Source organism: Aegilops tauschii, chromosome 7 (assembly GCF_002575655.3).
Source record: "Aegilops tauschii subsp. strangulata cultivar AL8/78 chromosome 7, Aet v6.0, whole genome shotgun sequence".
Lineage (NCBI taxonomy): Eukaryota > Viridiplantae > Streptophyta > Magnoliopsida > Poales > Poaceae > Aegilops > Aegilops tauschii.
In genome coordinates, this window is record NC_053041.3 from 357,927,051 (window position 1) to 357,939,728 (window position 12,678).

Here is a 12,678-nt window from a genome sequence, read left to right on the forward strand (position 1 = left end):
CTCCAAGTCAACATTACATGTATATATAGAACCTAAAAGGACATAAAACTTGAACATGCAATGTTATATCAGAAAGTTTAGGCCGAGGAGCTGTGGAATTCCCATTATTTAGTGAAGGCAGGGGCTTCACTAAGTTGCATACCTTATTAGATAAAGGACCACTGGCAAGGAATGGCTTTTCATCACGTAGTTGGTGAAATCCGTAAGCCACTTGAGCATCCATCCCTGCGTTTTCAAATAAAGTGCACAGTGAATGCATGTTTTTGTTCTGAAAGATTCCTACGCCATAGACAAATTAGATACAACAAACATCATATGGTAACAACAAAACAAGCTCCACGTATGTATAACACAAGAAGATTATTCATCTCATTATTTCGAGGATAGTACTAAAAATTGTGTTATTACTTTCACTTATTATTAAACAGCATAAACATGTACAAACGTACTCCCTCTGTCCCAAAATATAAGAACGTTTTTAACACTACACTAGTGTCAAAAACGTTCTTATATTATGGGGCGGAGGGAGTATCACCCAAGAACAATATAAATATATATGATCGACTATTTTAGAAGATAATGAGCCAAGGGCAAAGCCCCAAGGCGGACGGCCGCGGCGAGGACGCTCGCGGCTCGGGTCCGCGCTCTTTTTCTCCCTCTCTCAGCTCCAATCAGCCAGATACAGATCCACAGCCCCAACCTCGACGCGTCACCGTGCGGCGCTCCACCTCATGCTCGCCCCTCTCCCTCCGGTCTCGACGCGCCCCCGTGCGCGTCCAGCCTCGTCCACCTCCGCTTCTTCCGCTCCAGCTCTGCCCGCTGCTCTCCACCTCCCGCTCGCCCACTCACTACGCCTCCATCGCGCGCCCGTGTGCGTCCAGTCTCGACCACCTCCGCTTCCTGGCGCCCCTGTGCGGCGCTCGCGCTGGTAGTTGCGCCCCCGGGCCTGCTCATTGGAGCTGGCCGCCCTCTTCGCGTAGCCTGCGCTTTATGTGCCTCTCGGCGCCTGATGCTTTGCGGGTTGGCTGCGCCCCCACCTCTCCATCGTGCAGCCTCGAGCACCCATCCACCTCTCCTCTTCATTACCGCGGCGCCGCCAGCATGCCCACGTCGACCCCCACCGCCCTCTCTGGATGGCTCGTGTCCACCAACGGCATCATCCCTCGGATCCAAATTTGCCAAACGCTCTGCTCCTGATCCGTCCACTGGTGCTGCTTTTCTGCGCGTTGCTCGGTGGGGTTGAGTCGTTTGGTTGATGTGGAGGCTGGAGCAATCCTTGCCAGCGGACAACGACGACGCCTGCAGACGTCGCGTCCACCTTGGTGGCGTTCTCCTGCCTTCTACATCTCGGCGGTCAGCTTGCTGACTCGGAAATTCCATGCCGACTCACCTCCTGCTCTCCTCAGTTGATGTTTTTCATTCTCGGCAACCCGGTAATCTCCTCTTTCTCGCATGGGGGGAATTGACGATAACCCCCTTTGTTCGCGGATCCTGGCTAAGAGGCCCCTTTCGCTGCCACTGACATGTGGGGTTTAAGTGAGCTGGGGGCTGTATGGTTTTTGGGTCCGGTTTTCCTTATAAACTGGATCAAGGTTTTTGATCCGGTCTTCCTCATAAACCGGATCACGGTTTTTGACCTGGTTTCCCTCATAAACTGGATCATTTTCTTTGAATAGAGATCATATTCAGGTGGGGATCCCCCCCCCCCCCCCCCCACGACATGTTAAAAAAAAGTTTTCTCAACCTTAGAATGATTTGCAACAGATTTGTTAATACATATGAATAAATATATGAAGGTGGATATCAAATGTGTTTCTTTTAGCAAACAAGATTATTTCACTTAGAAGAAGACAATAAACCATGCAGCCCCCAGCTCACTTAAACCCCACATGTCAGTGACGATCAAACGAGTGAATTGTCATCATCCTGTCCTCGAGTAGCATGAGGGTGATGCTCAACGGTGAGCCGGGTCTGGTGGTTTGGCACAATAAGGGTCTGAGACAGGGTGACTCGCTTTCCTTGATGTTGCTTGTCTTGATGATTGAGACTCTTAACAGGTTGCTAGCCAAGGCCAAGGAATTCGAGTAGCTCCGTCGCCTAGCACCTCAAGATCTGACAGTGAGGGCCCCAACAACGCCCTAGAGGCAGCATCGGTTATGGAGTGCCACCTCGATCAAGCACCTCGGGATCCCTCTCGTGTTGAGGAGGTTGTCGAGCGAGGCGCTCCAAAACTTGGTTGACAGGATTGCCGACCGCCTTCCCACGTGAAAGGCCTCCATGATGGCCAAGGGGAGACGTCCCACCTTGGTCAAGTCAGTTCTGGCTACCATGCCTTTGCACCAGATGGTGGTCCTCGGCTTGAACAAGAAGACCAAGAAACAGATTGACAAAATCCTAAGAGGCTTCCTTTGGCTGGGCAGGGTGGCTACACAGTGCGGCCATTGCCACGTCAACTGGTTCAAGGTGTGCAGGCCCCTTCGCTTGGGAGATTTGGGTGTTACATTGGCAGAACGGCGATAAGCCTAAGGGTCCGTTGGTTGTGGTGGACGTGCACCGATCCCCTCCATCCTTGGAGGGGCCTTGACCTGCAATTCTCCTGTGATGAGCGCGAGGTGTTCACTGCATCCAATAAAATGGTGGCTGGCAAGAAAACTGTTGCCTTATTCTAGAAGAATCGCTTGCTTGATGGTCGCACCATATCGGAGATTGCGCGGCGCCTGAGCTTCTTTTTTTGGTCTCAGGGTAGCGGACTGTCAGTGAGGCCAAGCCGGCCGCTGATGGATCTTGGAGACAGAGGGTTTTGAGTCGTGATTGTTATAGTATATGTGGATTGCACTAGCCCTTTCCATAAGTTCGGACTTTTGGTTGCGTTGGCTAGTGCATGAAGCTTAACATAGTATCGGAGCTAAGGTCTTGAGTTCAAGTCCTGGTTTGCGCAATTTATCTAAAAATTGTTGTTGCCCCCCTTTGTGTCCACGTATAGGCCTCTTGAGTCATATGTGAGTTTCCCGCGCCGTCGCTCTCTTCCAGTTGCACGTGTTGACTTGTCTTCCCCATCACACGTGAGAGGGGGTGTTACAGTATATGTGGATTGCACTAGCCCTTTCCATCAGTTCGGACTTTTGGTTGCGTTGGCTAGTGCATGAGGCTTAACAGTGATAACCCTTTAGTTGTACATCCAGACTGGACGGTTGGTGCACAGGGTCCATCTTTCAGCCTCTCCGGACCCAACACTCTCGGTGTCCAAGAGTCACTGCTAGAGAGCAGAGCGCATGCCGGGGCCTGCAACATGCGCCGCGCTGCATACTCTGTGATCACTCGAAGGAGACGATGGCTCATCTCCTCACGCTGCTCCTTATAGCGTGCGTGTGGCACGAGGTGCTCTCCGGGTTGCACTCAACGGCGTGCCACCCCGACGGGGGGACGCCTTCGTGGACTAGTTTCATCAAATGTGTCACTCCGTCTAGACAACCGCATGGAAACTCAAGGCTTTTGCATTTTCTTGAGAGAAAAAAATAGATATATAACCAAGATTATTCCAAATAAGAGCATAACCTAAAAATAATATTTAGGGGATACTAGGAAATACATTCTTAAATAATGAAGACAAATACAGGCAATGCAGCTAGAAGTTATCAAGTCAAGAAAGAAAGTACCTATGCTGAAGTAATTGTAGAAGACGCCGTCAAAGCAACAAACTGTCTCAGACAACTCTCCCTCAGCAGTGCCATCCTGCAGGACATATTATTGCATTCATGTGGATCGGAGTGTGTGAAAATAAACTGCATTGGATTGATGAATTGCTAGAAGATAGTCTATAAGCAGTACATCATAAAATGTACACTCTCCGAGGTGCCTAAGGGAGTGGGGAAGATCCAGTTCTTGTTCTTCTCCTTCTTCTGGCATAGAAACGACGATGTGCCAACTGCACAAGGAAACTATGCTACTGAGAAACTGGAAGTGAACAATTCTGGAAGTACAGACCATACCTACTAAAGAAGGAAACATCATGTAGCGAGTTCTGCGATAAGCTTTCGTATAAAGAAACCCATTAAGGAATTAATACGTACTCCCTCTGCAACTTAATATAAGACGTTTTTTGACACTGTTATAGACTCTAAAAACGTCTTATAAAAAGCTACAGAGGTAGTACATGGAATCTTTCATGATAGCTATGACTATCTGGCATTTCAATCACAGCATGCTATGTTAAACTAGAGCAACACCCCCTCCCCCCCCCCCCACCCCCCCCCCCCACCCAAAAAAAAAGCCAATGTGTATTATCAGTATCAGCAGCCGCAGTTGGCATCATAAAACAGGACCATCGAATACAGACTTGACAAATCACCAGGATCTTACTAACAACAACAACAAAGTCTTTAGTCCCAAACAAGTTGGGGTAGGCTAGAGGTGAAACCCATAAGATCTCGCGATCAACTGATGTGATGGTTCTCGCCCTGGATAGCAAGTTTCCACACACCCCTGTCCATGGCTAGTTCTTTGGTGATACTCCAGTCCTTCAGATCTCTCTTTACGGACTCCTCCCATGTCAAGTTCGGTCTACCCCAACCTCTCTTGACATTATCAGCACGCTTTAGCCGTCCGCTATGCACTGGAGCTTTTGGAGGCCTGCGCTGAATATACCCAAACCACCTCAGACGATGTTCGACAAGCTTCTCTTCAATCAGTGCTACCCCAACTCTATCTCATATATAATCATTCCGGTATGTAATCATTCCGGACTCGGTCCTTCCTCGTGTGGCCACACATCCATCTCAACATGCTCATCTCCGCCACACTTAACTGTTGAAAATGCCGCCTTTTAGTTGGCCCACACTGCAGGTCGAATCACCGTCCTATAGAACTTGCCTTTTAGCTTTTGTGGCACTCTCGTCACAGATAATGCCAGAAGCTTCGCGCCACTTCATCCATCCGGTTTTGATTCGATGATTCACATCTTCATCAATATCCCCATCCTTCTGCAGCATTGACCCCAAATATCAAAAGGTGTCCTTCCGAGGCACCACCTGCCCATCAAGGCTAACCTCCTCCTCCTGGTGCCTAGTAGTACTGAAACCGCACCTCATGTACTCGGTTTTAGTTCTACTAAGTCTAAACCTTTCGATTCCAAGGTTTGTCTTCAAAGCTCAAACTTCCTATTGACCCCTGTTTGACTATCATCGACTAGCACCACATCATCCGCAAAGAGCATACACCACGGTATATCTCCTTGTATATCCCTTGTGGCCTCATCCATCGCCAAAGCAAAAAGATAAGGGCTCAAAGCTGACCCCTGGTGCAGTCCTATTTAAAATTTTAATCGGAAAGTCATCAGTGTCGCCATCACTTGATCGAACACTTGTCACAACATTATCGTACATGTACTTGATGAGGGTAATGAACTTTGTTGGGACTTCGTGTTTCTCCAAGGCCGCCACATGACCTTCCGTGGTATCTTATCATAGGCCTTCTCCAAGTCAATGAACACATATGCATGTCCTTCTTTGGCTACCTGTATCTCTCCATAAGTTGTCGTACCAAGAAAATGGCTTCCATGGTCGACCTCCCAGGCATGAAACCAAACTGATTTTTGGTCACACTTGTCATTCTTCTTAAGCGGTGCTCAATGACTCTCCCATAGCTTCATTGTATGGCTCATCGGCTTAATTCCATGGTAATTAGTACAACTCTGAACATCCCCTTGTCCTTGAAGATTGGTACTAATATTCTCCGTCTCCATTATTCCAGCATCTTGTCTGCCCGAAAAATGAGGTTGAAAAGCTTGGTTAGCCACACTATCGCTATGTCCCTGAGACCTCTCCACACCTCAATGGGGATACAATCAGGACCCATCGCCTTGCCGCCTTTCACCCTTTTTAAAGCCTCCTTGACCTCAAGACTCCTGGATTCGCCGCACAAAACGCCTGCTGGTATCATCAAAGGAGTCGTCCAGTTCAATGGTAGAGCTGGTATCATCAAAGGAGTCGTCCAGTTCAATGGTAGAGTTGGTACCATCAAAGGAGTCGTCCAGTTCAATGGTAGAGCTTTCATTTTTCCCCATTGAACAACTTGTCGAAGTACTCCCGCCATCTATGCTTAATTTCCTCGTCCTTCACCAGGCGTTGGTCTGCTCCGTCCTTGATGCATTTGACTTGGTCAACATCCCTCGTCTTCCTCTCTCGGATCTTGGCCATCTTATAGATGTCCCTTTCGCCTTCCTTCGTGCCTAATAGCTGGTAGAGGTCCTCATATGTCCGACTCCTTGCTTCACTCACAGCTCGCCTAGCGGCCTTCTTTGCCATCTTGTGGTTCTCTATGTTGTCTGCACTCCTATCCAGGTATAGGCGTCTGAAACAATCTTCCTTCTCCTTAATAGCCTTCTGGACATCATGATTCCACCACCAAGTATCTTTAGCTTCGCTTCTACCTCCCCTGGACACTCCAAACTACTCCGAGGCCACCTTAGAATGCAAGTTTCCATCTTCATCCACATATTGTCCGCATCCCCTCCTTCCTCCCAAGGGCCCTCCTTAATGGCCCTCTCCTTGAACGTCTGAGCTACCTCCCCCTTGAACTTCCACTACTTCGTTCTAGCGACTCTGGCACGCCTATCCCGCTAGACACGAATCCAAAAGTGGAAGTCAGCAACCACAAGCTTATGCTAAGGGACAACACTCTCTCCATGTATCACCTTACAGTCTAGACAAGCACGCCTGTCTTCTCTTCTCGAGAGGATGAAATCAATCTGGCTAGAGTGTTCACCACTACTAAAAGTCACTAGATGTGATTCTCTCTTTTTAAAGAGGGTGTTAGCTACGATCATGTTGTAGGATAAATCACTAGGATCTTACTAACATGGGAAATTCCATGAAGACTGTTTGGATTAACTGTGGACTAAACCCTGTCTCCTGCACAGCTAGTGTGAACAAAGAGCAACAAAGTCAAAAATAGGCTGCATAGGATAACCTGCAGCATGTCAGGATAGGATACAACTCAGGATAGTAGTCAGGGCAGTGCGGCTAGGATTTTTGCTTCCATGTTCACACAAGTACTACTAGCAAACTCTTGTGCTAACCAGTACGTAACTAGTCCTATAAAAGGACATGTATCTTCTTCATTAGCAAGAAAATGGCATTCAAGCTTCACTCACCAAGATCCAGTGTCTCTCTCGTGCTAGTCCACACGACGCTCCTTTCCTAGTCCCGAGCACTCGCAGCTCAACCCCGAGCACTCGCAGTTTAGGCTAACATTAATCACTTACAATGTATCACAATTGGTACTCCCTCCGTAAATAAATATAAGAGTGTTTAGATCACTGAAGTAATGATCTAAACACTCTTATATTTCTTTACAGAGGGAGTATAATCCAAGGACTAGTAGTGGGCGCCCCACATGACAGTAACTACCTCATTTCCCAAATAGATGTCATTCAGGAATGGATGCAATCACAATTTTGTAACTTCATTTTTCATGTGAAATTAGTAGATTTATCATCAAAAGTACTTCAAGCAGTTATATATTTTTATAACTTCTGCTAATATACAAGTATCAAAATGTGATGGTCAACTGTGTACCGGAGATCGTATTCATGTCTGAAACCCACACATTTGGAAAGAGAGGTGTACATTTCAAGGACAATGTTAGTCCTTATTTGTTATGGGTGGTGGCTAGCTAAAGCAACAGGCGTATCAAGAAGTGCACAGGCAACCAGGAGGGAACTGTCCTTTAAATTAGGTTGGGATTGCTTTAGCTGGAAATTATATTAACTAATACATATGCATCACATTTGTACTAAATTAGAAAACAGAATATGTAGAAGATCTTAAAAACTTCACTATTAAATAAACAAGAGTGACCTGTCTAAACATGAAACTGTGCCCAAAATAGCCTTGTAGAGAGATCGTTTAGCAGCTGCTTTCCATGAGAAAGGAAATGAAGCACCCTGAAAATAACAGTTAAGTGATGAAAATTCCGAGTAAGTATCACAGGAAGACTGTAAGAACAAAAGAAAGACATCTTTTACCCAACCAAAACTCCTGGAAAGATCATTTCCTGTTCCAAGGGGTATGACAGCAACTGGAGGAACCGGTCCCCGGTTCTGCACATATAGTTCTCCTAAGCATCCCAGCACCCAACCTACTGTACCATCACCTCCTGCTACCTAGGTACGTTAAGCACAGTAAGTATTCAGAAATCATTGGGGAAAATGAGAAGGGTATTGCTGACTACTGTGTACGGCATTGCATGGAACACTGAAACAATATACTTCCCGTCATAATTTTAGTCAGATTATTTCTTCTTTTCAACTCAAAATACTTAAGAATTGAATAGTATAATACTCCCTCCTTCCTAAAAGGTAAGGCCCCATTGAATTTCAAGGCTAATTTGACCTTAAATCTGACGAAAAAATACGAGTTATATGCCACACAACTGATGTAATGGTGTTTAGTTGTTAAGTTACCATGACTCTCAGGTTATTGCGAACTGATCTTGCACTATGATCCCCAGAATCAGCAAGTTGCTCCAAACAACCCAATCCATATTCCACAAATGCAGATGGCTTAACGACCGTAATATCGAAAACCTGGAGTCATAAAAGCTGGCGTCAGTAACAGAACTGCTTAGTATTTCTGTCTTTTTGGAAAGGTATATTTCTGCCTTTCAAGATGCAGCAGTTCAAAAAAATTGAAGATATAGCATGTTGATCAATATTCCCACGCTCAACCAGAATATAAGTACAAAGAGTGCTGATCCAAGTTCCAGCAACAGAGCAGAACATATACAGGAAGTAGAAAGGTGAGAGTTTTCTAATTTAGGTTATATCCTGCCACTATACTGAGATACTTGCACCTCCCCCCCCCCCCCCCCCCCCCCCCCAAATAGAAAACAATAGATTCTTAAGGATGGAGGTTAAGCGACAGTAAATAAAACTCTAGTGTGCACAATAAAGCCAATTCAGATTCATACAAAATGAAAAGGCTTTTATGCAATTCAGAGCGTAAAGTGAAAGGCTATTGCAGTGTTCTGTATCTGCCATCAGAATCATCAATGCAGTTGTGTCGGTCGTGAGAACTAACATTTCCCATTTTCCTCGGCAGAGAAAAACCTTGGACATATTTTAGTAACCCATGCACAAACACTGTGTGTGTGTGTGTGTGTGTGTGCGTGCATGGGGTACATATATATATGGGGTACTCTATGTACTTATTGTGCGCGCGTGTGTGTACACTGTTTCTCTTACCCAACGAAAACGATAAACTTGTGCCAGAATAAGCATATTAAGTTTCCGATTTCTATTATGTTTCAACTATTCAGTTGTTTCCTCTACATACTTGTTCACCATCTTCTTGCGCCAGCAGCTCCCTGAACAATGGTTCAACATCTACCGACCTTCCGCAGTTCATTTCTTGCTAGCAGTGCCATAATCGTGTAAGCATGGTATCACTGTAACAATGGACAAGAATCTTTTCCAGCTAAGTCCATCAACAAGGTTCATATTTGTACACTGGATCACCCTAATGCAGATTAATATTGTTATATCCGCAAGGTTAATATACCTCTGTAGTATATATTATTTTTTATCAGAAATAAACATGAACATCTATTGACGATAATAACAGCATGGCTGCATATATGGAAGAATCTACTACTGACCTAAGCCTAATTACTGAAAAGTAGATAAAAGTAAACGACAATATTCTTCTCTGCTTTATTGAGGGGCCGGTCCCTTTAGATAATAGACAAGACTTGGCAAACAAGCCCGTAAATCTATTCAAACTCTAATACAATCTCTAAACTGACTAGGCTCTTTCCTAACAAAGATGCTTAATCAACTAGGACTCTAATTAAGTGATATAAGACTCCACTGGACTCTTCACTAACAAAGATGCTTTATCAATTAGGACTCTAATTAAGGGATAAGACTCCATGTTTGATGGGCTGGTCCACATAACATCTCTCTCTTCCTTGAAAAACAGCTTGTCCGCAAGTTGTAGGTTGTAGAAGAGCCGCGTGCACCGGTGACCCCAAACATAAATCTCGTCAAAGATAAAGCAAAGGCCTTGGCGACTACGTTCTGCTAAACTCTGCTGGATTGAGGCGCCGAACCTACCGTGGCGGGGTTGGCTCCGGAGTGGTTGACGACAAAACATGTGCTAGTGGCGCTGGTGGGGAAGGTATTGTAGATGCATTGACCGCAGGAAGATCGGAGGGGCAAAAGTGCCCTGTAGGACCAGAAGGCTGGTGCGGTGACGTTGTTGGAGGGAATGCTGCTGCTCATAGGCCTTGGCGAGGGAGAAGGCGGTGTGGAGGTCAGATGGAAGCTGAAGCTTGATGTCAATGCGAAGACCATAGGGCAGACCTACTGTGCACAGAAACCGTTGTTGGGACAGTGTTAGTGGCTCATTGTTGTGGCACATGAGCACTAGTCGAGGAAGTGAATGGCAGTTGTGCCTACTTGCCCAAGGGATTGGTGTGGAGTGACGGCCCAAACTGAACGCGGCAAGCTTCCTTGAACTGCTCCCATTTTGGCATGCCAAAATCGCGCTCGAGCTGTAAGTACCAGAACTAAGTGTCATTGGAGAGGTGGTAGGCTGCAGGCTAGACTTTGTCAGCCTCGTCCGTGCAATGTCCACGAAAAAACTGCTCATACCTATTGAGCCAACCAAGAGGATCGACCGAACCATCATGCGTTGGGAAGTCGAGCTTGTGGAAGTAAGGCATGCCTGAACCAGAACCTGATCCGAGGTGATTGTTAGGTAGGGGCGGAGGAGAGGTGATGGGCGGGGTGGATCCTAGATGGGTTGTGGAGGGGGAGCGGTCATATCGGCATATGAAATCGTTTGGCAGGTGGAGGCGTCAAGGCGGTAGAGGCGGCTGCGAAAATCTACAGTTGCTGCTGCTGCTGATGGTAGGGCTGTTGCTGGTAGGTGGGCAGCAAAATTGCGGCGGGATTTTTTTTTTTTTGAACAGATTGGGGCGGGATTTGGGGTGTAGGGTGAGGGTGCCAAGTGGCCCAGATTGATGTTAGGGGTGACTGTGGCGAGCAAGGAGATGGCTGGAGTTGCTAAAAGGGTATTGGCCGCTGATGGTGGTTGGCAGCTGTCTGCACAGGGTTGTGTTGCGAGGGGAAGTAGACGGTGAAGGCAGGAAAGTGAGGGGATGGTGGGGGTGGGCAATCTGCCCGGCGGGTGGAGCTCCGCCGGCGGCGATGGTGGCGATTCCCTTGCTGGATAAGGGGACACCAGAGGTGCTTTTGGCGAGGGGAATCACCAGGGGCGAGTCGCCGCTGGGGAGGAGGGCTTGGGACACGGAGGTGGCGTCATGGGTGGCAGCTGCAGCCGTGGTGGAATCTGGCGGTGGGGGCAGGGTCGGCTGCCGTTGCTCAAGCGCTGTCAAGCGCTGCACCAGACCGTCACACAATGAAAAGACATCTGTTATAAACTCCTTTTACCGATATCTGATACGGACAACCATAGTTCATGGCTGGAACTTCTCCTTGTCAGATCTCTACTCCAAACCCCTGAGGCCCTGACCCAGCTCCGAGCACTTGATGACCCCTTCTCTGATTAGGAAATCTACGATGCTTTTCTCCAAATGAATCCAAATGCCAGCCCTGGACCTGACAGTTTCGGCCCTTGCTTCTACCGAAAAATATTGGCACTCGACGAACAGACCATCATTCCTTTCTTCCGCGCTTTCCATAATCTAGACCCAGGTGTTGATCGTTTGAATACCGCCTTCATGGTCCTCCATCCGAAAGATAGTGTAGCCAGATCAGCAAAATGATTTCTGGCCCATCCCCCTTCAGAATTGCCCTCCAAAAGCCATTGCCAAGCTCCTCACAAATAGACTGAAACCCCTGATACCGCTCCTTATTCAGGACGACCAAACAGAGTTCATAAATGTGCGCTCCATTGCGGAAAACTTTATCTATGCGGCTGACCTGCTCAATTGTTGTCATTCTAGTAAAGCCACGACGATGATCTTCAAACTTGATTTCCGCAAAGCTTTCGACTCCATCGCTTGGGAAACCCCTCCTACAACTCTTAATCCACATGGGCTTCCCACCCAAATGGGTTGCTAGGATTAACTCGCTACTATCCTCAGGAGAAACAGCTATCATGCCCAATGAGGTGCCAGGCAATTGGATCAGCTGCAAAAATGGGCTCCGCCAGGGAGACCCCCTCTGCCCCTATGTTTTTATCCTGGTAGCGGACATCCTCCAACGCCTAATCCTGCGAGCTCATCAAGATGGGCTACTTCACCACCCCTTGACCAAAATATTCCCCTTGCTGTCCTGCAATATGATGTTGATGATACGCCCACGCATCAACTTCCGGGGCAACTCATCTAAAATTGCTGCTGGACAAAGACAAACTCTCTAAAATTGATGATGCGCTCAGAGGCCGGGGGTGATCCTCCTTCTCCAAAAAAAAAACTTCCGGGGCAACTCATCTAAATTGCTCCAGGCCAAAGATTTATCTCTATGGACCTTTGGCCTGCATTTGAGAACACCCCAGCGCCTCCCTCCCGTCACCAGGGCGCACAACATTCCTTGCAGGCATTCCGTCGAACAGTGACTGAGCACCGGCGACTCGCCCCGCCCTCGCGTGCGAGGTGATGAGCGTGATCCCCAGTACCCGAGGAGTGCAGAAGAAGGTGTACGTCGGATAGGCG

At 47.3% G+C, this 12,678-nt stretch overlaps 1 protein-coding gene across 4 annotated transcripts in view; it reads right to left on the reverse strand.

Moving 5' to 3' along the window:
* Positions 1-12,678, reverse strand: part of LOC109733314 (diacylglycerol kinase 4) — a 29,613-nt gene that overhangs the window by 15,593 nt on the left and 1,342 nt on the right. The window contains exons 1-8 of one of the 4 annotated variants that reach the window (XM_073503334.1): positions 10,652-12,655; positions 10,112-10,551; positions 8,462-8,584; positions 8,024-8,161; positions 7,857-7,942; positions 3,829-3,925; positions 3,657-3,732; positions 143-225 (exon numbers count right to left, since the gene is read on the reverse strand). In XM_073503334.1, coding sequence (XP_073359435.1) covers positions 143-225; positions 3,657-3,732; positions 3,829-3,925; positions 7,857-7,942; positions 8,024-8,161; positions 8,462-8,584; positions 10,112-10,351 — 843 coding nt within the window. In that variant the 5' untranslated portion in view covers positions 10,352-10,551; positions 10,652-12,655. Of the gene's footprint in view, positions 1-142; positions 226-3,656; positions 3,733-3,828; positions 3,926-7,856; positions 7,943-8,023; positions 8,162-8,461; positions 8,585-10,111; positions 12,656-12,678 lie in introns of those variants that run through there. The other 3 variants (XM_040397051.3, XM_045231975.2, XM_020292506.4) reach the window with 3 other exon arrangements.